This window comes from Pistacia vera, unplaced genomic scaffold (assembly GCF_008641045.1).
Source record: "Pistacia vera cultivar Batoury unplaced genomic scaffold, PisVer_v2 Contig828, whole genome shotgun sequence".
NCBI classification, from domain to species: domain Eukaryota; kingdom Viridiplantae; phylum Streptophyta; class Magnoliopsida; order Sapindales; family Anacardiaceae; genus Pistacia; species Pistacia vera.
The window spans coordinates 69,528-96,439 of NW_022196699.1; the positions used below are offsets into that span (position 1 = coordinate 69,528).

General features: G+C 36.2%; 5 protein-coding genes and 1 non-coding gene across 6 annotated transcripts; 3 read left to right on the plus strand and 3 right to left on the minus strand.

Moving 5' to 3' along the window:
• Positions 1–417: 417 nt before the first annotated feature.
• Positions 418–1,204, minus strand: LOC116117969 (ethylene-responsive transcription factor ERF023-like). The gene has a single exon (XM_031403950.1). The coding sequence runs from the start codon at positions 1,064–1,066 to the stop codon at positions 521–523; it is 546 nt and encodes a 181-aa protein (XP_031259810.1). The 5' UTR covers positions 1,067–1,204; the 3' UTR covers positions 418–520.
• A 6,455-nt stretch (positions 1,205–7,659) lies between these two features.
• On the plus strand, positions 7,660–9,738 carry LOC116117964 (B2 protein-like). The gene is made up of 5 exons (XM_031403944.1): positions 7,660–8,593; positions 8,716–8,816; positions 9,022–9,105; positions 9,213–9,323; positions 9,428–9,738. The coding sequence occupies exons 1-5, from the start codon at positions 7,879–7,881 to the stop codon at positions 9,500–9,502; spliced, it is 1,086 nt and encodes a 361-aa protein (XP_031259804.1). The 5' UTR covers positions 7,660–7,878; the 3' UTR covers positions 9,503–9,738.
• A 1,120-nt stretch (positions 9,739–10,858) lies between these two features.
• On the plus strand, positions 10,859–10,930 carry TRNAC-GCA. Its single transcript has one exon. It is a non-coding gene; the product is annotated as a tRNA-Cys (tRNA).
• Positions 10,931–11,081: 151 nt separating this feature from the next.
• Positions 11,082–12,462, minus strand: LOC116117963. The gene has a single exon (XM_031403942.1). It carries the CDS (start codon positions 12,372–12,374, stop codon positions 11,262–11,264), a length of 1,113 nt encoding a protein of 370 aa, XP_031259802.1. The 5' UTR covers positions 12,375–12,462; the 3' UTR covers positions 11,082–11,261.
• A 1,201-nt stretch (positions 12,463–13,663) lies between these two features.
• On the plus strand, positions 13,664–14,248 carry LOC116117959. Its single transcript, XM_031403939.1, has one exon. It carries the CDS (start codon positions 13,664–13,666, stop codon positions 14,246–14,248), a length of 585 nt encoding a protein of 194 aa, XP_031259799.1.
• A 9,503-nt stretch (positions 14,249–23,751) lies between these two features.
• Positions 23,752–24,609, minus strand: LOC116117960. Its single transcript, XM_031403940.1, has one exon. The coding sequence runs from the start codon at positions 24,607–24,609 to the stop codon at positions 23,752–23,754; it is 858 nt and encodes a 285-aa protein (XP_031259800.1).
• Between the last annotated feature and the right edge of the window lie 2,303 nt (positions 24,610–26,912).

Below are 26,912 nucleotides of genomic sequence, written 5' to 3' on the forward strand. Positions count from 1 at the left end.
TTGAGACACCCCGGTTAACGAAAAAAAATAATTGAGTAAAAATTCAAAATAAACAAGAATGGACAAATTTGAGATAAATCCTTTTAATAAATGTGGGAGTTGTGCTTGCGCTTACCGGCCATAATGTTTGTTTCATTAAAACCCAAATCAATTTCTGGACCATACCGCAACTCTCAACGTCTTGTTTCTCACCAACTATTTAAAATTTGCAGTTATTATTGTACTCATTTGGGCAATTGGGCTTTAGATGGTTTGGGCTAGGTTTTATCTGACCTGGCCCGTCTGATCTACGAAATGGTGTGTTGATCATCAGTTCTAATTTCACAAAAGGATGTAATAATTTACCAAGCAATTAAGAAAACAGAATCAAGAAATAATCAGATAGAATTCAATACAGAAATAATAAATTAATGCACATTAATTAATATAGCGTTTACAGAATTAGGATTAAAAGCTTCAAAAGCTGCCATAAACCTTGTTATTTATTCCACAAATTTTGATGGTGGGGAAGCCTAATTAATCAGCTTCGATCGAGTATCGCCTTAAGCCCCATTACCTGTTGCTGAGTTACAGAATCAACCCACATGAAATCTTCATAACACGTCCGATTGGTAAAATTAATCAACTCCGGCAGTTCAATTTCACTCCAAAAATCATCATCATCATCACCATCACCATCACCCTCCTCTTCTTCTGATACCTTCTTCCCCTTATTATTCTTCTCTGAGGCTACACCATTAGCTTCAGTATAACAAGCTGAAGCTGCTGCTGCTGCTGCTGCTGCTGCTGCCGCTTCGCGAATATCCTTGGCGGTGCATGTGTGAGGAGTGGGGAGTTGATGGACTTCATCGGGAAAATTCAGTAAAGCTTTGCTTCCTTTGAGACTATAACAAGCACAATCGTATGCACGAGCGGCCATCTCTGGAGTTTCAAAAGAACCTAACCAAATCCTTGTTTTCTTTCTCGGCTCTCGAATTTCTGAAACCCATTTGCCCCACTGGCGTTTCCTCACTCCGCGAAACTTTTGGTGCTTTGCAGACTTCTGCTTTTGCTCTACTCTCGACATTTCTGTGTGCTCGGTTTGGCGGCCTTCGAATGTCTTATATAGAGATTGATTCTTGCCTGATCGACGTGAACATGGAGTGTTAAATTACAAAAAGAACCAACCTGTACCACTCTCTGAGCAATAACTTGATTTTCTTCCTACTTGACAAACTTTTTATTTATTGAAAAAGTACATTAATTTGTAATTTATTCATCTACCCAATGTATGCAGAACCAGTGGCAATGGTCGAGAGCTTCAGCTACATTTACTTCTCTGAGCCCAGAGAAGGACGTGGCCATGTGGGGAAGAATCTTGACTAAAACAAATGACCTAACATGAACGTCAACTTTTCGTCATATATTTTCAACTGTTGATGATCGTCACCAACCCAAATCCAAAACCAAGAAAAAAAACTTTGGATTTAAATTAAAACGGACTGGTTTCAAATATATTGTATTAAGATTGAACCAGGTATTTGAGAGCAGGTAGCTAGCTAGGTGGTGGACACATTATCATGCGTGAATAATTATAAACAGCAATAAAAACCCATCCCCAGCAATTTTAGAAGTCTATCTTTTCATGATGAAGACCGATGGGCGATCACGGATCAATAAAATAAACCAGTGATTCGTCAAGGAGAAAAAGAAAACATAAATAAGTGAAAGGGTCACATCACAGCATGTTCTTTGTGTAAAGCAACCAAGCTACAACTTCCATTTTTAACGTCCATAATTCTAGGGTTATTGGTTAATGTAACCGATTCACAGCAAATAAACCTCTGGAAATGGTCCAGAGTTGACTGAAAGATGATCTAGTGGCTTAGATGAACAACATTGTTGAAGTATTAAGGAATTTGGAATCCACTTACCCTCCAAATCCAATGTTCTGTCTAAGGTTCCTGTAGTTTTGGTATATGCCCACATGCAAGACAGCACTTTGTGTGATTTCTTGCCTAATAATACCCACTACTACTGATGCCCAAACAAACGCACAGTTTCTTGCCTGCTCAACAGTGAAGCTACAGCGAGCTCCATTGAAATAAGAATCAAAACAGTCCAAACAATAAAATTAAACGTGAAGGAGATCGACAGATATGGAAAAAGATTTAACTGGTGTTAGATCTATTAAGATACATCGTCAAAGGTGAAACAGTGATGAGCCTAGGTCGTCAATGGATGAAATGTGTTGTAATTAAAGCATTCACGTTCTATTGTTCTCACAGTACTGTACTATTATCAAGAGACTAAATTAACACGTAAACGAAACCATATCCTTTATGTCAGGTAAGTACTGCAATCAATATATCCTTTGTTTGCCTTCTGTCAAAACCGGTTCGTATCTCTTTCAAATGCCAGTAATGTTATCGTCCTCTATGTCTCCAACGCAAGTACCTGACACTACACCACACCACACAACGACTCACTCAGACTCAATACCACTATCGTCTTTGTGAAAGATTCATTCTTTTTGTTTCCACATTTTTCCAGAAGATAATTCTATTACGATGCTCTTATTAATCTGCAAGATTCAGATTTTGTTGACCAATTTAATTTGAGTTTTAGAGTTATCATCAAAAGAAGAAATGGAGATGAAAAGAGAAATACTAAAAGGAGAGAGATGTGATGAAAGAGACCTGAATTTTGTTACATTCAGATTTTATTAACACTTGGATTTACTGCAAATTGAAGGAGTCAAATTTTAAATGTCGAAGACTCTTATCTCATAAAATGGTGTAATTAATGCTTGTTGAATACTGACTATGATAATTGATATAGGACCAAGTTAACACGCAAAGGAAAGAAATTGTCAAAGGGCAGAACTAGAGGTGGGCATTTAGGATTGGGTCCAAAAACCTAGTCCTAGGTCTGGTCCTTTCCTTGAAGGTTTAGTCCCCAAACGGGATACCTAAGGAGGAGGGCTCGGTCTCACTATTGGGCCAAAATCTTTTTAATCAATTTTTTTAATCTTTTGTATAATTGTATAAAACCCCCTAAAAATTATGAAATAAACATAAATAAAATTTTACAAAATTAAAAAAAAAAAAAATTTACTTTTGTTTAATGGCAGCCAACGGTCATTTGCGGTGCAGAAGGTTTTTTTTTTTAATTTCACCCCCTCCTCGGCCCCCCCAATTACACTATAAATAACCCTAAAATCTCTCATTCTCTCTATTCCAAATCTCCAATCAAATTCTCATTCAATTTGTATTTATAATTTATTTATTTATTCAATTTTTTATAATTTTCAATATCATCTCTTATTCATATAATTATTTGCGAGTCAACGGGCACAAGCATAGCCTAACCCCTCCTCCCCCCTCTTTCCAACCGTCAAAGAGGGTCGTGTCCAATGTATGGCAACATTTCACCAAATCAAAACGGCCAAAGACAAATGGGGAGGGGGAAGAATCGTGTAGGGTATGTAATTTATGTGGAACCATTATTGGCGCTGAGAAGGGGACTTCGACGATGCGACGACACTTGAAGAAAAAGCACCCCCTAATAATGCAGCTGCCCGGTACATCCTCAACTGGATCAGGTAGACAAATTCAAACTCAACTTAATTTTAATCCACAATTCTCAACTCTCTCAACATGACAATACAATGCACATGTTGCACGAGAGGAAATAACAAGTTTCATAGTTGCTACGGACTCTCCCATTTGTTTATTTGAAAATCCTTATTTTATTCACATGATTAAAACTGCATTTTGTCAAACATATACCCCTGTTAATAGAAGTACAAGTAGAAAAGATATACTAAAACTTTATAACAAAATAAATAATAAACTTAAAAACGAATTTCAAAATTTTAGGAATATATCTATTGCACTTACATTAGACATATGGGCTTGTAGATCAAAAACCAATTTTTTAACTGTCACAGTATATTTCTTAGATCATAATTGGGGTTTACAACAAAAATGGATGGGTTTTAAACCATTATATGAAAACATAATGCTGAAACTATTTATTTTACAATTCTTGAAGTTTTTCAAGAATACCTATTAATTGATAGAGTTGTAGCGCTAACGCTTGATAATGCAGCTGCTAACACCGTGGCAATCTCTTTATTTGAAAAGAGATTGGATCCGCGTGGTAAAGACAAATTTTTTCATCAGATATGTGTTTGTCACATCATCAATTTGATAGTTAAAGCAGGTTTAGATGCTATACATTCGAAGATGGAGAGGGTGCACACGGTTATCGGATTTATCGTCGGCGGTTGAAATAAAAGATGACAATAGTACGTCAAATATTGTAAGCAAGAGGACCCACCGGTTCGACCTTTGAAGTTATATACGGACATGCCTATCCATTGTAACTCCACATATTTAATGTTGGAAAAAGCTTTGCCAACCGCAAAACAAATTATAGATTTCGTCAATCGGAAGCACTATCCAGAGGAAGTTGTCAACTATGATGATTGAGTGGTTTGTGAACTTTTTTATTCATTTCTTAAATTTTTTTATGATTCTACTAATACATTAAGTGGTATTTATTATCCGACTACTAATTTAGTGTTAGATATTTTACTTTAAATTGCTAAAACTTTTACTAAATATAGATATAATAACGTTTTAAGGGAAATTGTTTCAAAGATGGAAGAAAAATATGAGAAATATTGGTTAGATATTCCATTTTTATATGGATTAGGCCTTGTTGTAGATCCTAGGTTTAAATTACACGTAGTTAATTTTATAATTACTGAGTTAGGCCAACATTTAGGACATGATTATACGTCTTATTTGACTGACTTTAAACAAAAATTGGATAACATTTTTTTTCTTTATATGAGAATAGATATAATGGAAGTGGAAGTGGAACGTTCAGGAGAGACGATCATGACCATGATGCAGACCTCTGTCAATGATCGAGCAAGTGGACGTATATGGAACATGGCGGAAGTAGCAGCTTCAACTCGTACATACATGGACCAAATTAGCTGAATCGCTACCTACAAGTGGACTTGTCCTTCATGACGATGAAAAAGAAACGTGACATGGATATTCTTCAATGGTGGAATCATCATGAAAGTTGATTCCCTATTGTAGCCCAAATGGCACGTGACATTTTATCTATGCCGGTTTCTACAATTGTATCTGAGTCAACATTTTCAACGAGTGGCTGGATTGTTGAAAACAGAAGATGTTCTTTAACCGATGAGATGATTGAAGTGATAACATATTTGGGGGATTGGACTCATGCAGAAAGAAGACTACAACAGCACCTTGAAGATCCCGAACTACTCAAACTCTTTAGAAATACAGATTTGAATGATGTAAATATTGTTGACGATGAAGATGAATAATTTAATAAAAAAAAATTATTTAATTGTTTATTTGTGAAACATGAATGTGTGAAATGTGAATATTACATTTATGTTAAAATTAACTATTAATTTGTTTATTATTTTGTTATTTTTTTAAATTAATTAAACTTTTAGAAACTTACTAATCTACCCCTGAAAAATACTAAAAACCCCCTACAAAATTTCATTTCGCCCCTAAAATATAAAAAAAAAAAAGATTAGGGGGGAAAAAGAAAAATTTCAAGCCCATAGGACCAGTCCGGGTCCTAAAATTGCTCATGGGCCTGGGAACCGGGCCTGCTTGGGACTGGTCCTTGACCACCTCTAGGTGGAACTACTCTTATAGAGCTCGACAGTAGGGTTGTTCATAACCAGCGAACCAACTTTTTGGACCAAACTGGTTTTTTAGTTTAGTAATTTTCCTGAACCAAAACCGAATTGATTAAGGGGAAAACCGGTTAATAAAAACAGCTTAACTGGTTTTCCCTTTAACTTATTTTTTATTTTGATTTTTTTCCTAATTTAACTTGTTTTTTATTTTGAGAGGAAGGAGAAAGGTGAAAATCGATGAGGATTGAGGAGAAATGCGTAAAAAGGTGAAGAGTAAAGAGAAAAGGATTTGGGGATTTAGGGTCTTTTTTTTTCTTTCTAATTTTAAAGTTTTTAAAAATTTCTTCAAACCAGAACCAAACCAAATTTCCAGTTTATATATTTTCTAGATCCGAAATCGAACCAATTTTCTAGATAATTAGAAAATTGATTCAATTACTGGTTCGGTTTGATTTGTTTTTTTTTTTTTTTTTTTTTTAACTCTTAAGACTAGTTATGCATGGCCCATATGGCGAAAGCCCATAAGGGGTGTCCAGTGGGCCAATATTAGAAAGTCAAAATCTGAATAGGGGCCACAATGTCGGCAATGTCTTAATCTTTGAGCCAAGTGCGTTCCCTCTTTCAGCCATGAGTTTGGTGGTGCACATCATTGCACCTGCACTCACAAAGTGGTTCGTGTTTATATACAAATATAAACACTTGGCATAGGATTCTTAACATCGAACCGTTGCTCGCCTTTGGGCCTATAATTAAATATTTTGGTCATAATCAAAGGCCCACATTAATCACTTCATAATTACACTTAATTAAGTCACTAAATTCACATTGAGACAAACCAAGGGATAAAACCACACGTACATTTAGGAAGTGTTAAGGTTACGCGCACTAGAACACTTTTTGAAGCCTTACGCACTAAGCAAAAAAGCAAACCTTATCTGTTTCTCATGGGATAGTTACCCTTAAATCCCTAAGGTTTAGGTTAATAACACTTTAATCCATTTGAATTGGAAAGCGCCATCTCCTATATGTAACTATAAATGTAGAGATAGTTACATGGAAGAAGTGAGAAATAATAGTTTTTGACTATATAGATGCATATGAAGGGACTCGAAACTTAAGTCCTTTCATATGCATGACTACCAATAAAATAATAACAAATGCTGTCAGTTTTCAAAACCATGATAGTTTTCTTTTTTTTGTTTTTTGATCATCGAAGCTATTCAGACTAATTTACATACATCTTAACTATTCTCTTAGGACCTTATAACTGTTATCCAGAGAAAAATCTCAATGACTACCTTTATTAGTGTCTAAGGGGACTCAAATTAAGAATCTTATAAAACATATTTTTACTTTTTTACTATCAGGTCACTCAATGGTGATTAATTGATTATCATAATGACAGTTATGAGTTGATTACATTTTTTTTATTATGTCAGTAGAGTGCATTTGTGAGACGGTTTTATATTAGGATTTCTCTTTTAAACAAGAATAGAAAATAAAACTTGAGAGCCCACCCCACCCGTGGTCATTATACAAGGATCGAAATGTTACTTTTATGATTTTAGTAGACAAAAGTGAAATTCAACATTAGGGACATAAGTGTAATTACAATTTCCCATGTGTGAACTCAAATCTCAAAAAGTCATCGAAGCTCCTAGAAGACCTTCTAGATAATGTCCAAAAAAATCAAAATCAGACACTAAGCTTCACGCAGCCCACGAGTCACTATCTCACTCGCTCTTTTCTCTCTTTCCTCTCGCTCTTCTCCATCTTCCGCCATGTCCCCACCTTTAACCGCGTTTATGCCGTCATCACACTCGTATTCGCTCTGAATTTATCCTCCCCACCTCCCAAAAAAAAAAAAAATGAAAAAAAAATTTCTTTAATCTTCTAGTGACTTGGTTTTAACCTTTGACAAATCCACACGCAAACTTAGTACTATTCAATTGCCATCCGCCCTCACTTTCCAGGAAATTTCTAAATGGTCTTAATCTAATCTCACCTTATTTAACTCTCACTTCGTCACCCACCCTCTCTCCCATTTCACAACCACTTTAACTTTAGTTTCCTCTCTGGTTTCTTCCCTATTTTGAGCTTCTTCTGTTTCTTATTATTTATACATATAACGCGTAAATAAGCAATACCCATTTCGTTTTTTTTTGTGTTGGAAGTGAATTTCGGTGTTTCAGATGGAGAACAATCAGCAATCGTTTTGGCAGTTCAGTGACCAGCTCAGGCTTCAATCGTCTAACTTGGCTAATCTGTCGCTCAATGATTCGATTTGGAGCAACAATTATGGGTCGAAGAGGCCCGATGAGAGGAGGAATTTCGATATAAGAGTCGGCGGTGAAGTGAATTCACTCAATAATAGTTTGAAGCCGACGCAAGTATCCGATTTGAATGGGTTCAACGATGCGTACAAGATGGGCATCAATGATGGGTATAAGATGGGCATCAACAACAACAACAACAACAACAACAACAGCAACAACCTCAACAGTAATTATAATATCAACGATTTTGGTTTGGGTCCGATTGGTCCACTTGTCGGTGGCGCATCTCACAAGAACGTTGGAATCAATGGAGGATTTAACAAAGGGATTTATTCAAAGCCGGGAAATTTTGGTCTTGCTAACAACAATTATATGAATGTTAATTTGAAGGGAAAACAAAATAAGGAAGAATATGAATTTGGAGGCAAAGGCGGCAAGAAAAACGGCCACAAGAAGAATCAGAACAAAGATGGTGACAACAACAATGAAACCAAGGAGAAAAATGCAGCTGATAAGAGGTTTAAGACACTGCCACCATCGGAAGCTTTGCCCAGACATGAAACTATTGGCGGTTATATCTTTGTCTGCAACAACGATACTATGGCTGAGAATCTTAAGAGAGAGCTCTTTGGTATGTTCTTTTATAACTATACTATTATTATCTTCCCATATTCCAGGGATTTATATTACATGAAAAAAGATCCTTCGATCTTTCGGATCTTCGTTTATAACTTTTTTGTTAATTGTTTGTAGGTTTGCCTCCACGTTACCGCGATTCAGTGCGGGCGATAACCCCAGGCTTGCCCCTTTTCCTCTACAACTACTCCACCCACCAACTCCATGGAGTTTTTGAGGTTAGTTTCTTGTCTCTCCTGTTTCAGTTTATTTACAATTAGTATGATTTCGGTAACTATTGAAAGATCTGAAACTTCTTGTTTGCGTAATGAATTGGGATCTGTTTTAACTTTAGGATGAAGATCAGTTTAGCTTATTGTTTCCTTTAAATGTTTCAATGAGTTGTACATATTTGATTTATATCCATTTGTTCTGTTTGATTAGGCTGCTAGTTTTGGCGGAACAAACATTGATCCAACAGCCTGGGAGGACAAGAAATGCTCCGGCGAATCACGCTTCCCGGCTCAGGTAAATTTCCTGTTGATCTCTTTGGATTGTCTTCAGATTAATTGCAGGTCTTTAATCTTTGTAGTATATTTCATTTGTTTCCTGTTAACATCTTTGTTTGGGTACAGGTCCGAGTTTTCAAAAGAAAAAATTGTGCCCCACTGGAAGAGGACTCATTCAGGCCAATTCTCCACCACTATGATGGCCCCAAGTTCCGCCTTGAACTTAATATACCAGAGGTAATTTACATGACATGCTCTGCAACTCAATGAAAACAAATTTGTTATGTTAATGGGAATTTACTTGGCGTTCTAATTTTATCTTCTTGTTTATTGTTTTACAGGCTCTTTCACTCTTGGACATATTCGAGGAGCAAGACCCTGAAGCAGTTAACCAAAACCCAGCAATCCTCTACTAATACAAATACACCAGATAGTGAAGAAATAGTCTCTGTTGAAACAATGCAGAGAAAGAAGAAATAGAGTATGGATTTATAATATTGTGGGAAGAGTCCAGAGGGAATTTGGAGGAATTAAAGGATGATGTATACACGGCCTTCTAATGTATAACTTTTTCCTGAGGCTGTTGTTGTGTTTGCCCTTTACGTTCTTCTGTTTGGCTTATACATAAATAAGTTCAAATCATAGAAATATACTCATGTAATCCTATTACAGTTTCATTTGCCGTATGAACTATGAAAGCAAATTAATAAGTTTTGTTAATCAAAGTTTCTTGATCTCCTCTATAAGTTTTGAAATTTGAGTACCCTTCAATTAATTAGTTAGGAATTAGTTGAGAAAGCAGCAGGGTTGGTTGAGAAATTCATGGTTAAGCTGTTTTACAAGTTGGGATGAATGAGGAGACTATTTCAGAAGGGGGTGGTTAGAACTTTGACGCCATTGATGAACTTGAAATCGTGCTAAATCATGGTCTCATCAACTCGGTAGAAAGAGTCCTCAGAAGTCTGAAGTGGGTGGCGTTTAAATCTTATTATTATTTCTTGGCCTCACCCACCACCGAGTGACGTTGTTTAATAGAAGACGGTGGATATAATGTGTGTATTGAATCAGATGTTCGTTTGGATAAGAAGGAAGAGATTACCCCGTCTTCTGAAAAACTAAAGAAGTTTCGAAGTGTCCTGAGCCAGTTTTGGAATTAGTAGTTACGTAATTAACCAAGTCAATGAACTGACTTATTCGACACTACAAATCTTATACTTTAATTTATACCAAACTAACTTAGGTCGTTTCTTATCCTCGGTAACAAAATTTCTTCAACTTGGACTAGAATCGAAACTGGTCCGTTACTTATTTCTGTTTTTCACATTGGACTATTCCTAATATAATAAGTAGGAGATTAATTAAACCGAGGTGCACGAGAAGTCTTCGTCACGGCGTATTTGGCCTCTTCTGTCTGTGGGGTGTCAACATTAACAAGACAAAAAAAAAAAAAAAAAATATACTTAAACCTAGAATATTATAACACTAATAATAATTAGGATAACATATTGATTTGAAATATAAATAAAATTTGAAGGTTTTTATAATGAAGTAGGGAACAAGAATATATGATTTTATCTCCAATAACAATAGGTTGGGGGTTTCTCTATCACCTTATGTAATACGTGGGTGATAATCCTCCATTTATTAATATAGGTCCAGATATACAGTTTAAAAATTGTGGGTACATTTCAATTTTTCAGTTATATAAAGTTATAAAGTAAAGATAAAGTAATTTATATAAATATATATAAAATGAGAGCTAAATCCACTAAGGGTCCATAGCTCAGTGGTAGAGCATTTGACTGCAGATCAAGAGGTCACCGGTTCGAACCCGGTTGGGCCCTTTTTTTAATTACTAATTTTTTTTTGCCATTAAAATATAAATTACACCTTTAACATTTACAATTTTCTTTCTATCTAAAACTTTTGTTTTTTGTTTTTAGCAACTGAGGTATCCGAGCACAGTTTCCAGTCGAGCCTGTTTAATCCCTAGAATTACGAAACACTTTACAAGATCAATAAACCAAGGTAATTGTACAAATATAGTGAATCTCTCTCCGATTACTCGAACACAATAAACTTTTTACAACCCAAATACTGAAAGTCAACAAATTCATACAATGGTAGAAAATGAAAATGTATAAAATCCAACCACAATAAACAAAAGAAAGCCCACTAAGCACAAGCAGGACAATGAGCTAACCCATTCTCATTACACTTCCCACACCTCTCTTTTACTCCATCCACCACAACCTTACAGCTTCCACCACATTCCAAACACGGCACAAACCTCGCCCCTCCACACCCTTCACACGCTTGTCTCCCTATTCCTGTTTCCAAACGCCCCGCTCTCACTATCCTCCCCAGTTTCCCTGTCTCGTTCAACTCACTCAACTCTTCCACTCCTCCCACGTATCTCCCCTTCATGAATACCCTCGGTACGCTCGCTTCTTCTTCTCCCAATAACTCCCTCAGCTCCTTCAAGAACTCTCCGTGCAACGACACGTCTCTCTCGTCCGTCACCACGCGGTGCACCTCGAATATGTTCAGCACGCGCGCGCAGTCCTCGAATGTGCGGCGGACTCCTCTCAACGACGTCGTGTATACCACCACTGAGTCTGCTCCGCCTGGTGGACACTTCTCTGGGAAGTCGCTTAATGGGTCTCGTCGGAGCTTTTCGAAAATTGCTTGCTTGCCTTCTTTTTCTTTCTCGAGTCTGTCTTTGAGGATGAATATGTTCTCTTTCACTGGCTTATACCCTCCTCCTCCAATTTCAACTCGTGGCTCGGACTTGTTTGGCTCGTTATTAATCTTGTTGAGCTCGGGCTTTTTTTTGTTCGTCTCTTCTGTACGCATGGACTGAGTTTTTTTCAGTTCTTTATTAGCTGGCTTTGACGATATCTTCTCGTCGAACTCTTCAAGTGTGTGAAAAGATGCGCTCTTTCGCGGTGGGGTTGGCCTTTGCATGGCGGTTTTAACGGGCGGAGCCGGTTTAGTTGGTGACTTGGCAGTGGTATCATTATTAATGGTGGGCTTTAGGTCTTCTAGAGCTTTGCTAACCTCGTCCCACGAATGAGGAGCATCAGTTTCGAACTTGTTGAGCTTCTCGAGAATTGAAGCAGGCACGTGCGTGGGTTTCTCTTGGTTTTCTTGAGATTTATCATTGCCCCCCGTCAGCCATGGCTCTTGTATGGCGTTGATATCGAACACAGCAAAACTGGCGGGAGCTGGACGGTAGACATCAACGCCGGTGGCCGCCTCAATTCGTTTTGATGATGCACAGCCCATTTCGTGGCCCCTAAGGCTTTAGAATGTGTTGAGCTTCGAGTGTTTTCAGAAGAGGCTTAATTGATGGCGCATGCGAGAGATTTGGTGGCAGTGATAAAGAGGTTTATCCCGTTAGCGATTAAGTTTTAAGCCTTAGATTCACGTGTGGTGCTCAGCTTAGCCAGGTGGACTTGAAGAATGTCTTCAAGTTACGAGTGGCTGTTTATGAGTTTCGAGCAGGGGGGCTTTGTCATATATTTATTCAGACAAAAAATTGGCTGTGTGGATTGAGATAATTTAGGTTAACCAAATAGGAAATTAATTTCAATGCAATAATTGCATTGGCCTATGTTGTGTGCGAATTTGCCGCAAGCTTGAAAGGCTTAGTGTACAATTGCAAAAATCACATGATGTATACCAGGTCTTATCTCTTTTTCCTTTGTAAAAATCGTATAGCCCCAAAAACAATGCAAAAAAGGGTTAGAAAATTGTTTTAGACAAAGGCATATTATTTGTAACTCACAAAATCAATAAGAGAAATGGTGGACGTATGTTTGAGATATAGCTCACCTAACCACTTTAAAAAAATCCTTTTGTGTTCATTTTTTCAATTCTTTTACTGTTTATTATTGATTCTAATAATCACGTACACATTTATTTCGATTTTGTTAGGGTTAATTGGATCTATTTAGTTGTTGCAGTTTTCTGTAGCAACAGCCTAGATTCATTGAATAAATGAAATCAAGATTTTGGTAGAGCACACTTACAGTAACTAAAGAGAAAGAAGGATAGAAGTAGAAATGTTGAAGGGTGGTTGGAGGATCGGCCGAACTTTGAGCACGATTTCATGGGCTTAATTGGACTTAATTGATGCTGAATTTACCTAGCTCCCAAGAACATGAATAGTTGTGGAACATGTACAAATTTTGTCCATATTTTGGGCTCAACTTCAAAATTCAAAAGAATCCCGAATTTTAGGTTTTCAGTTGGTTTGGTTTAGCAGGGAATCCAGCACAGAGTAAAATGCATAGCCCCTAGCCCTGAAATTTGAACTGCTCTGTTTCTAGTATGTCGTTTTCTAGTATTTTTAATCCAATTATTTTATTCTTCTCCCTTGGATTATTATCAGTTTTTCTTAATTCACCCTTGCAACGGTCTATTATCACATGGCGCCGATTAAATTTTCGATATAATGCATCACCCTAATGTCTCTTCTGACACACCGCAATTGTCTCTCCACTATATTTTGCCAAAGATTCTGCAGTTTATATACAGCTTAAGAGCTTGTAACAATCAGCAAAAATTTCGTAATGGGTAATTGTTCTTTCAAAGGGATAGCTGATGGCTTCCCAAACAGCATCCGGGTTTTAACCGATTCCGGGACTATACTTGAGTTGAAGAGCCCGAAACTAGCTAGAGAAGTTCTTGAAAACTATCCAGGCTATGGCATTTTCCCTCGAGGCCATGCCTCATCACCATTGGCTGATCATGAACGCCTCGTTAGCGGCCAATTTTACTATCTTCTTCCCCTGGAAAAGCAGCAAAAACAACAGGTACAGGTAGCTGAGAAACTAGACCTCAAATGGGTGGAGCAGATGGAGCCACCGAAGATGTCTTCTGCAGATTTTGTTGACAGTTTGGCAAGTGGGTCAGCTTTTGAAGTGCTGCCATCGCAAGGAAATGGTGTTTGGAAAGTGAAGTTGGTGATCAGTACAAAGCAGTTGGAGGAAATTTTCTCGGAAGAGGTTAACACAGAGGCCTTGATTGAGAAAATGAGAATGGCTGCTAGCTCAGCTAGCCTCACGCCCAGGCGGACCAAGAACTCTTGGGTGGTGGGCTGGAGGAAGCCAGCACTTTTCAATGTGTTCAAGGTGCCCACTGAGACTGGGAAATAAGGCTCTTTAAGCCGCCAGGTTATCGCAATCTTAGCTATGGATTAACGAAGGCATTTTCCAACTCTTCACAGCGATTTGGTCAATTTGACCAGGCATTATGTATATATGTAGAAAGGAAAGGAAGGAAAATGGGGATTGCCGTGCTTGGCTTTTAGTTTTCTTTAGAATTATGTATAATAATTCTATTAAGGGTATTGTTTCTCCTTTTGAAACAATTAAGTTTTTCAACACTCTGCGGACTTTAATTCTAATTCTAATTCTAATGTTTAATTTATGTTTGTGGAGTCTATTCAATCTATCTATAAGCAGTACTAAAGGGTTTCCATGTCTAGCTGTTAACATAAATCACATAGCAAATTGTAAGTCTTAATACATGCTTGCACTGATCAGAATCCATATCAGTTCTAACAGGCGATGATCTGCCACCCAACGATGAGTGGTGATAAANAGTAAGTGAGGGATGAAATAATGAGTTAGTGACAGTGATGGAAGGGCGTTGAGTTTGATGAGGCGTTGGCACTGAGAGAAGGGCTGTTGCAGCCATTCTCTTCTTCTTCCTCCTCCTCCTCAGGCTTGTGTTCAAAATACAGGGAATGGATAACAGCCACTAACTACCGTTTGTATTTTGTTGTTTCAAATGTAAAGCTAAACTTTAGATGAGATTCATGTTCCGTATTCATAGTCGTTCTCATTCTAAATCCGAAGACGACATGTCGGATTCATAGTCCAATGTCCTAACCACTGTTTTAAAACCCGGACAAGAGGGCAATCCGCTCTGCTGCCCGAGTCATGAGTCAACCAATCCAACCGGTTGATGATGTGCATGATGATGTCAGCACATAAAAAAAACCTGTTTTGTTTTTTTATTTTAAGATTTCCATTTTTTAATAAGACAATAACAACTTAATTACTGTCCAACATGATTCAAAGTTCAAATTCAATAACAATCTCAACATAATTTAAGTATTTAACAACAATCTAAAGTCCAAATCCAAACATAATGTTGTATTCATTCATTGTATATTAAATGACAAAATATATAATAATTAATAACAAAACATTTGGTGCAAGTGTTTTTTCTTTGATCCGTCTCCATGTTGGTTGAGCTTCACACACTAGTATCAAAATTCATCACCATCATCATCATCATAACCGTCACCGTCATCTACGTAAATTTCAGTAAAAAATAGAAATCATAAGTTAAAACTTGTAATTTAATTTAAAATAGATACTAAGTTGCTTAAATATTTGAAACTAACCTTCTGAACCATCGGTTGAATCATAAAAAGAAGGGTGGTCAGCAACTCTAGCAAGAATAGATCCTTCTCCATATAACATTTGTTCAAACTCCTCGTAATTAAGATCACTAACCTCCTCTTCATCGTCAACTATCCAACCTTCAGTTTTGTCGATACTTTCATAATCAATAGGATCGAAACTTATTCTCTTGTAACACCTCTAAAATACTATAATGAAATATTAAAAGCATGACAAGTAAAATATCAAGGAAAATAATAGATAATAACAATAAGAGTGATGCATAATTGTGTAATTGACAATGTTTTATACATGTTTTGCAAACGCAAGTTATAGTGAACAAAAACAAGATCATTCAACCTTTGATGTTCCAATCTATTCCTCTTTTTAGTATGTATGCGCTAAAAAATACTCCAATTTCGTTCACATCCCAAAGAGCTTAAAGTTTGGCTAAGAATTTTTATTGCAAACTTTTGCAAATTTGGAGTACTATACCTAAATGATCTCCACCATTCATCTAATTGAAAATTAAACATAATAAATAAATTAGACTTCAAAAACAAAAGCACTCATAAATTTTATAACTATTACATACCAGGACGTGTGGTTTTGGAGGTTTCAAGAGCAAGCCCACGAGAAAAGCTTTCCTCTCGGTTTGAATATAATATACTCTCTTCCATTAACCTTGTCTTGTTCAAATTGAACGCACTTGCTTTACTGTCAATAGTATCAAGGAAACCACTCATGACTTCTGGCTTGGCGCAAAAAGATGCTTCGTCATATTTAAAGGCAGGATTCAAATAATAAGCCGCAGCATGGATATCACGGCGCAACGTCCTATCCCAATGTAGCTTAATGATTCTTGTATAAGGCTTGTACAATATCTTTTTATTCTTAAACAACTTCTTAATTGCATTTTTCACTCTGCACATGTCATCATACATATATCCTATTGTAGGCTTCTCATCTGAGTCAACAATCCGCAACAAGCGCATCAATGGACTCACAGCTTTGGATATCTTACCCATATCATCCCAAAAATCTTTATCTAGAATTATGTCAATAACATGTTTGCCTTTATTACTTTTTGCATATCGAGAATCTACAAATGACTTATCTGTCACTATGGCTTGCAAGTCATGTTTTTGCTCATGAAGGCTTCTCATTGCAATGAAAGTTGTAGCAAAACGGGTTGCGTAAGGACAAACAATTTCTTTCCAACCCTATTCAATTGATAAATAATAGATGTTAGTCAATTATAAAAAATGCATATTATGTTATGGCTTGACAAGAACATGAGCTAAAGGTATATTATCTGTCTTTTCCTCAACCAAGCTATCAAGAATGTATGATTATATACAAATTTCGTCACCTTAGAAGCACGTCTTGCAAGATAAACTATGTGATCCATCTCAGTTATGTCTTTTAACACCAAATTTATGCTATGTGTTGCACAGGGTGACCAAGTAATATTCGGATATTTCTCAAACAACATTCTTTCAGCAGCTTTATAATTTGATCTATTGTCTGAGACAAAATGGACAATACTATTTGGTTCAATCCATAAAGCGACCTCCTCAAACATCTTCAACAATGTCCCAGCATCTTTCACAACATCTGAAGCATCAATTGATTTCACAAAACAAACTCCCTTAGGACAATACACCATAAAATTGATCAATGACCCATGTGAATTATCAGTCCAACCATCAACTATTAAGGTACATCCAAAATTTTCTCAAATCTTTTTGTAACTATCAACAAGAAGCTGCACTTCCTTCTTAGCATCTCTTAACAAATTGACATGCAAACCATGATAATTTGGGTGTTTATACCCAGGCCCAATTGCAGCTATAGCATCCACCAAAGGTTGAAGATAAATTGAATTTACAGCATTAATTGGGATGCAAACATCATAAAAGAATCTTGCAAAAGTCATGTCTGCTCTCCACGTCGTATCTTTTCCAGCTAAACAACTCCTAATTAATGGTTGAGATCCACCAATTGTCCTTGGAGCAAAATAGTCACCAACCCCAATAGATTTTTTTCTTTTTGGTTTACCTAGCATTGTACTTTGTTTTTTACTGCCAAACCTACTTCATTTATGTGAATTTCTGATGGATGAAACACTTCACTATCTTCATTAACATATCTCCCTCAAATCCATGTACAGGAGCACCGTAGGGAGTATTATACTTACTAGAATTAGTCTTCTCTTTATTCTTTATCCCAATGTCTTTTAGTGATTCTCTCATCAAGTATTAAACATCAAAATGAACTTTTAAACAAGCACCAACATCCCCCTTTGTTCCAGCTAGATATTGTTTCATTCTAAAAATACCTCCTCCCACAGTGAAGACATTTTAATGTCTTCCTTCCATTTGAATCTACACCCTCAATAACATGTGCCCATGTTATATCAGTTCTACTTCTACTAGATTGTGAAGAAGACCTAGAGCCAAATGTTGACATTGTTTATTTTTAATCTTTATCTACCTGTCACACAAATGATAATAACAATTTAGTATGCCTTTCTTAAGTCTGTTAATATATATTTAATATTATTACACTTGGTAACTTGTAGGTGAGAGATGAACTTGAACATTTGCTGGACGATGACAATGATATGGCTGATTTCAAAGCTATGATACAATGAGAAAAACAGAGAAAACAAAACAATTTACTAAAGACAGTTCTGAAAAGTGTGGCTGAATTTGTTTATAGCTGAACTTCAGTTTTTACTTTTTATACAATTTGTTCTGTGATTTAAGGAATGTAAGAACTGAATTGTCACTGACTAATCCAAATATATCGAGAAATAAAAATACAAGTTCGTATAGATAATTAGATTGAAATTTTAGTTTAGTTTATTGTCACTGACTATATTCAAGAAGCATTTCTTGTCAGTCAAATAGCAGCAATGCAAGTTCAAGTTCTTTTATGTTTCCCATGTAAGTTCCTAATTTACTGATACCTCATTGTTCTCTTGATAAGACAATCACTTAGTTTTCTCATACTTGGGCTTTGACTTGAACAGATTACCCTCAGAATGGAGTGGCAACCCAGTGAGAATGGCGAAAGCTGACAGAAGACAATTGAGAAAACAAAGAAGCTGGAAGAAGTGTTTATGTAGGAAATTCTAAGTGCAATATGTTCCCTTCTTGGTTATTTAGTTGTATAATTGATTCTTTCTTTTACTTTAGATTCGGCGTTGGAATGTACAGTGAAAAGGATCAACAATATCATTTCATGTTCTGATACAAAAAATAATAATAATAATAATTAAAGAAATAACAAGAATTACTCCACCATAAAGCTTTAGTATTGCATCATTATGCTGTCAAATTGTTTCCTTAAAAGAAGTTAAAGAACAACTTGACTTGCTTCACCATTCAAATGAATACCAAGTCCCCACAACTCAACACTCCACTGACCACCAAAGACCGAAAAGATTCAACACACAAGCCTACTTTACTTTAATATATTATGATAAATGCATTAATAAAACAAGTTGAAAACGAAATGGAGTTGTCGTGAATGGTGTGTTTTTTACCTGGATCATTGATGAGAGGAGGAATGGAGCTATCATCGTCGATTTTCAGTAAGGAATGGAGCTATTATCGTTGATTTTCGGCGAGGGAGGAAGGCGTTGTCGCGATTTCAGAGAGTTGATTTGTGATCGATTTCAGCAAGGAATGGTTGCGATTTCAGACTTCGGAGAGTAAAGTTCATTGAGATTGAGTGGTGATTTGTGTGGGATTTCAGATTTTCAGCATGGTGTTAAAATTTTTTTAGAGGATTTTGCGTAGAGAAAGGAGAAAGTGAGAAATTAGGGATTTTTTCCCCTTTTTAGACGTTGGACTGGTTTTTTTTCAAGCAGTCCGGTTGGACCGACGATTCACACTGTTCGCACGGTTCATTGATGGTTCATAACGGGTTATTAAGTAATACCGGGTTTTATATTGATTTGAACCGGACACGTGACCGGGTCTCAGTCCAACCGGTTAGACCGGCCGGTCCAATCCGGTTTTTAAAACCATGGTCCTGACCACTAGACCATGGAGCCTTGTGAGTTGTGATGTTATGTTTTACTTCTGTTAATTGACAATATTTAACATAATTGGTAAAACGTCATTATCCATAATCCCACCCTTCAATTTTCACAAAATACCCTTTTTAACAGACATTAACAGATTAAGGATCCGTTTAGTACGACTTATTCAAGCTTAAGGAAAAGAAGCTTATTAGAATAGAGTTTTTATGAAAAATTTTGTTTGTTGTCTGACTAGAAAAATGTAAAAAAGTTTTATAATATTAATTTATCAAACATGGTTTTAATATTCAACAATAGACTAAGAAGAAATTTAAAAGATTGAATAAAAATATTTTTGAAATTTTTCTACCAAAGGCTGAAGATAAATTGAATTTACAGCATTAATTGGGATACAAGCATCATAAAAGAATCTTGCAAAAGCCATGTCTGCTCTCCACGTCGCTTCTTTTCCAACTAAACAACTCCTAATTGATGGTTGAGATCCAACAATTGTCCTTGGAGCAAAATAGTCACCAACCCCAATAGGTTTTTCTCTTTTGATTTGTCTAGCATTGTACTTTGTTTTTTACTGCCAAACCTACCTTCATTTATGTGAATTTCTGATGGACGAAACTCTTTACTATCTTCATTTAACATATCTCCCTCAAATCTATGTACGGGAGCACCGTAGGGAGTATTATACTTACTAGAATCAACCTTCTCTTTATTCTTTATCCCAATGTCTTTTAGCGATTCTCTCATCAAGTATTGAACATCAAAAGGAACTTTTAAACAAGCACCAACATCCCCTTTTGTTCTAGTTAGATGCTGTTTCATTCTAAAAATACCTCCTCCTCTAGTTACTTTCCCACAGTGAAGACATTTTAATGTCTTCCTTCCATTTGGATCTACACCCTCAATAACATGTGTCTATGTTATATCAGTTATACCTTTACTAGATTGTGAAGAAGACCCAGAGCCAGATGTTGACATTGTCTGTTTTTAATCTTTATCTACCTGTCACACAAGAAATAACAACAATTTAGTATATAAGCTCAAAAAAGTTATAAACAAACAGGTCAACTTAATTTTAGAGCTTATAAGCTAGTTTGACCAACTTATAAGCTTAGACAAACACCCCGTTAATCTCACCTTTAATATATGTGTACAAATGTTGTTAGTAATACCATTTATATACTGAGAAATGGTTACAATGATATGGAAGAAACATAATGAGTAGAGCGAGGGCATGTTTCCATCCAAATATTAGCAAAATAAAAAGTTTTCATCTTTGGTTTTATGTATTCTAGATTCTCACTCTTAAAATAACATCATTAACGATTTTTATTTTCTAATGCAGATGTAAAGGGTGTTATTACTATACTACCATTGACAAATAAATTAAATTAATTTTTAATCCCCAAATTAGTAGAATTAGAAAAATAATCACTTACTTTCAAATTTATTTTAATAACACCATTTTTTTTTCAATCCTCGCATCATCCTCATCTCTAACCACCCAACCACTATCACCACCACCTAGTCTTTGTCGTTAGAAACTCTATCAACTATCACTGAGGCTGCCATGACCAACATCAAACCCAAATCCAAACTTCATACCATGAAATCAAAATACCCTAGATCCAAAAACTAAAACAATTCGAGAATCTAACTGCCATAACCACCTAGCCACTATCGCCACTATCAACCCCTAACTTTCAAAATTTTATTTCAATCCAAACAAACTTCATCACCAACAATCCCAACAAACTCTATCAAATTTATTTAAGCAACCCCCTGCAAATGAGCCATCACCAAATTGCTGACCAAAACAAGGCCAACGACGGAAATCCACAACCCAAACTAACAAACAACCAAAAATCCCCAAGAAGCCTAAACAAACCGATTAAGAAAATCAACCAAAGATCACTGTTTTAAAACCCGGACCGGAGGCCAACCTGCTCTGCTGCCCAAGTCAAGAGTCAATCGGTCCAACTGGTTGGACTGGTGATGTCATCATGCTGCTGATGTCAGCATGATGACGTTAGCACTGCAAAAAAAAAAAAAAAAAAAAACTTTTTTTTTTTTTTTTTTTGAGATTTTAAGATTTCCATATTTTTATATAATACAATAACAACTTAATTAATACCCAACATGATTCAAAGTTCAAATTCAATAACAATCCCAACATAATTTAAGTATTTAACAACAATCCAAAGTCCAAATCCAAACATGATATTGTGTTCATTCATTACATATTAAATGACAAAATACATAATAGTTAATAACAAAACATTTGGTGCAAGTGTTTTTTCTTTGATCCGTCTCCATGTTGATTGAGCTTCACACACTAGCATCAAAATTCATCATCATCATCATCATCACCATCATCATCATCACCATCATCTACATAAAATTCAGTAAAAAATAGAAATCATAAGTTAAAACTTGTAATTTAATTTAAAATAGATACTAAGTTGCTTAAATATTTGAAACCAACCTCTTGAACCATCGGTTGAATCATAAAAAGAAGGGTGATCAGCAACTCCAGCAGGAATAGATCCTTCTCCATAAAACATTTGTTCCAACTCCTCATAATTAAGTTCACTGACCTCATCTTCATCGTCAACTATCCAACCTTCAGTTTTGTTGATACTTTCATAATCAATAGGATCGAAACTTATTTTATTGTAACACCTCCTAAAATACCATAATGAAATATTAAAAGCATGACAAGTGAAATATCAAGGAAAATAATAGATAATAACAATAAGAGTGATGCATAATTGAGTAATTGACAATGTTTTATACCTGTTTTGCAAATGCAAGTTGTAGTGAACAAAAACAAGATTATTCAACCTTTGATGCTCCAATCTATTCCTCTTTTTAGTATGTATGCGCTAAAAAACACTCCAATTTCGTTCACATCTCGAAGAGCTTGAAGTTTGGCTAAGAATTTTTATTGCAAACTTTTGCAAATTTGGAGTACTATACCTAAATGATCTCCACCATTCATCTAATTGAAAATTAAACATAATAAATAAATTAGACATAAAAAACAAAATAACTCATAAATTTTATAACTATTACATACCAGGACATGTGGTTTTGGTGGTTTCAAGAGCAAGCCCACCAGAAAGCTTTCCTCCCAGTTTGAATATAATCTATTCTGTTCCATTAACCTTGTCTTGTTCAAATTGAACGCACTTGCTTTACTATAAATAATATCAAGGAAACCACTAATGACTTCTGGCTTGGCGCAAAAAGATGCTTCGTCATATTTAAAGGTAGGATTCAAATAATAAGCCGTAGCATGGATATCACAGCGCAACGTCCTATCCCAGCGTAGCTTAATGATTCGTGTATCTTTTTGTGCCAAGCTAGAAGTCATGAGTGGTTTCCTCCCGGTTTGAATATAATTTACTCTCTTCCATTAACATTGTCTTGTTCAAATTGAACGCACTTGCTTTACTGTCAATAGTATCAAGGAAACCACTCATGACTTCTTGCTTGGCGCAAAAAGATGCTTCGTCATATTTAAAGGTAGGATTCAAATAATAAGCGGCAGCATGGATATCACAGCGCAACGTCCTATCCCAACGTAGCTTAATGATTCGTGTATAAGACTTGTACAATCTCTTTTTATTCTTAAACAACTTCTTAATTGCATTTTTCGCTCTATAAATGCCATCATACACATATCCTATTGTAGGCATCTCATCTGAGTCAACAATCCGCAACAAGCGCATCAATGGGCTCACAACTTTGGATATCTTAGCCATATCATTCCAAAAATTGTTATCTAGAATTATGCCAATAACATGTATGCCTTTATTACTTTTTGCATATCGAGAATCGACAAACGAAGGCTTGCAAGTCATGTTTGCGCTCATGAAGGCTTCTCATTGCAATGAAAGTTATAGCAAAACGGGTTGCGCCCAGACGGACAATTTCTTTCCAACCCTGCTCAATTGATAAATAATAGGTGTTGGTCAATTATAAAAAATGCATATTATGTTATGACTTGACAAGAACATGAGCTAAAGGTATATTACCTGTCTTTTCCTTAGCCAAGCTATCAAAAGGGTATGATTATATACAAACTTCGTCACCTTAGAAGCACATCTCGCAAGATAAACTATGTGATCCATCTCAGCTATATCTTTTAACACCAAATTTATGCTCTGTGTTGCATAAGGCGACCAAGTAATACTCAGATATTTCTCAGACAACATTCTGCCAGCAACTTTATAATTGGATCCATTGTCTGAGACATAATGGACAATACTATTTGTCCAATCCATAAAGCTACCTCCTCAAACATCTTCAATAATGTCCCAGCATCCTTCACAACATTTGAAGCATCAACTGATTTCACAAAATAAACCCCCTTAGGACAATACACCATAAAATTGATCAATGACCTATGTGAATTATCAGTCCAACCATCAGCTATTAAGGTACATTCAACATTTTCCCAAATCTTTTTGCAACTGTCAACAAGAAGCTGCACTTCCTTCTTAGCATCTCTTAACAAATTGACACGCAAACCATGATAATTTGGGTGTTTATACACAGACCCAATTGCAGTTATAGCATCTACCAAAGGCTGAAGATAAATTGAATTTACAGCATTAATTGGGATACAAGCATCATAAAAGAATCTTGCAAAAGCCATGTCTGCTCTCCACGTTGCATCTTTTCCAGCTAAACAACTCCTAATTGATGGTTGAGATCCAACAATTGTCCTTGGAGCAAAATAGTCACTAACCCCAATAGGTTTTTCTCCTTTTGATTTGTCTAGCATTGTACTTTGTTTTTTACTGCCAAACCTACTTTCATTTATGTGAATTTCTGATGGACGAAACTCTTTACTATCTTCATTTAACATATCTCCCTCAAATCTATGTACGGGAGCACCGTAGGGAGTATTATACTTACTAGAATCAACCTTCTCTTTATTCTTTATCCCAATGTCTTTTAGCGATTCTCTCATCAAGTATTGAACATCAAAAGGAACTTTTAAACAAGCACCAACATCCCCTTTTGTTCTAGTTAGATGCTGTTTCATTCTAAAAATACCTCCTCCTTTAGTTACTTTCCCACAGTGAAGACATTTTAATGTCTTCCTTCCATTTGGATCTACACCCTCAATAACATGTGTCTATGTTATATCAGTCATACCTTTACTAGATTGTGAAGAAGACCCAGAGCCAGATGTTGACATTGTCTGTTTTTAATCTTTATCTACTTGTCACACAAGAAATAACAACAATTTAGTATATACTTGGCATATTAAAACACCAGCATATTATGGGCGCATTCAAGGATTGAACCTAATTAATGCAAATCTACACCGAAAAGAAAGGACAAACATGATAAAAGCTACAAGATCATAAAATTATGCCAAAGAAAAAGAGCAAACACATAAATTAAGTATGATATAGGCCGCAATAGCTTAATGAACAACAAAGAATTCCACTATATTTGAAGTAGTTGGCATACAAGACTGGAGTTCTTGCCATAGCCAACTTTAATGAAGTATAATTATTAGGGACTATGTTTGACGTAAACATCTGTTGCATGCTTCAACACACTAAGTCAATCAAACAAAAAACACTAGAAGGTAGAATAGTTGGCTGAGCTGCTTTCCACAATAAGACGGAATCACATTTTTCAAAAGAATCATTGTTTCCAAATTTCATTGTCAGATAACTTAAAATATAAACTAAAAACTTATATTTTTAAGATAGCTCAAATAATCTAGATATGACTTGTTTACGAATAAGCAATATAAGCTTTGAACTATAAGATAACAGTAGAAATTACACAATTACATAGCTATACAGAGACTTGATGTAGTTTTTCCATAACATAAACTCCCCTATAGACTGATAAATAATCTCTAATTCTCATAATCAAAGATAATGTATTCCTCAAATTATGAGTAAAAACATTGGCATCAGTCAAATGCCCATTCTCACCCACATAATTAATTCAAGATAGACATGACTGGTGAAACAATCTAGATAAGCTATAAATTATTTCCTAACTCATCATCATATAACAAGAACTTAGATACATCAACTAGATCTGCAAAAATGGAAAGGGTCGTGACTCATGAAAAACTTACACTTTTTGAAATGGAGCTATGCTGTTGTCAATTTCCAGTGAGGAATGGAGCTGTCGTCTTTGTCGTCGATTTCCAGCAAGGAATGGATCTGTCGTCGTTGATTTTCGGTGAGGGAGGAAGATGTCATCGTTGATTTCAGAGAGTAGAGTTGCGATTGACACAATGGTTGCGATTTCAGACTTTAGAGAGTGGAATTCATTGAGATTGAGTGGCGATTTGAGTGGTGATTTGAGTGGGTAGCCTAGATTTCAGATTTTTAGAGGATCTTTGCGTAGAGAAAGTAGAGAAATTGGAAAGAGAATGGTGTTACTGTGTTAGGGATTTTTTCCCCTTTTGAAATATTAGACCGGTTTATCAAGCGGTCAGATTGGATCGGTAGTTCGCACTATTTTCCCGGTTCAATGGCGGTTCATAGCGGGTTATTAAATATAACTGGGTTTTATATTAACTCGAACTTGACATGTGACCGGGTCCTAGTCCAACCGGTTGGATTGGCCGGTTCGGTCCAGTTTTTAAAACCATGCCAAAGATATCATGACCGCTGGTTTTCTCACCCAAACTAACATAAATCATCACCCTAAGCCCAATTCCTTTGGCCCTTAGCCTGACCGATCAGTTTCCTTGCCGAACTTGGCCTGTTTTTATGCGAATTTCCCAATCGCATGATCCACAACTCATGCCTGATTTGGGCTGTTCCCGTCTCCATTGGCCTTCCCCAAACTTACTGTCAGAATCCCCACCTTCCATTGACCAAAACCCTCATGGTTCTCGCTTGTCTCCTGCCATCGATCACCGGCTACCATTACATTAGTGTTTCAGATTTCTTAGCTGAATTCCAGTCAATTCTAGTAGTCGAAACTCCCCCCACCACCACCCTGGCATCACCGACGCCTCTTTTTCAAAACCCCTATAACCCCACCTCGCGGCACCTCGCCGATCGACGTCTACTGCTTCATTTGGGTTATTTTTCTTAGTTATTTTGGATTCGATTTGATTGGATTTGGTTTGATTTGGATTTTTGAATGATTGGCTTCGATCGTACCTTGCATTGTTGTAACTCACCACACGATTGAGGAGTTACGGGAGCCGACATGCCATGGTGGGCGGCGACTATGAAAGGGTTTTTGTGTTTTGAATTTGGGTTTACTTGAGTTTACGAATGACCACTTTACCCTTTGACGATTACATAAAACAATTTTCTATTAATTTAAGGGTGAAAATCTGGAATATATGGACCAAGG

What these genes read in the sequence shown, in the direction of transcription:
- LOC116117969 (XM_031403950.1), bottom strand. Translation starts at nt 1,066, where the DNA reads ATGTCGAGAGTAGAGCAAAAGCAGAAGTCTGCAAAGCACCAAAAGTTT.
- LOC116117964 (XM_031403944.1), top strand. Translation starts at nt 7,879, where the DNA reads ATGGAGAACAATCAGCAATCGTTTTGGCAGTTCAGTGACCAGCTCAGG. An exon ending in TCTTAAGAGAGAGCTCTTTG is followed by an intron (nt 8,594 to 8,715) that starts GTATGTTCTTTT and finishes AATTGTTTGTAG; the next exon opens with GTTTGCCTCCACGTTACCGC. An exon ending in AATCACGCTTCCCGGCTCAG is followed by an intron (nt 9,106 to 9,212) that starts GTAAATTTCCTG and finishes GTTTGGGTACAG; the next exon opens with GTCCGAGTTTTCAAAAGAAA.
- LOC116117963 (XM_031403942.1), bottom strand. Translation starts at nt 12,374, where the DNA reads ATGGGCTGTGCATCATCAAAACGAATTGAGGCGGCCACCGGCGTTGAT.
- LOC116117959 (XM_031403939.1), top strand. Translation starts at nt 13,664, where the DNA reads ATGGGTAATTGTTCTTTCAAAGGGATAGCTGATGGCTTCCCAAACAGC.
- LOC116117960 (XM_031403940.1), bottom strand. Translation starts at nt 24,609, where the DNA reads ATGAAACAGCATCTAACTAGAACAAAAGGGGATGTTGGTGCTTGTTTA.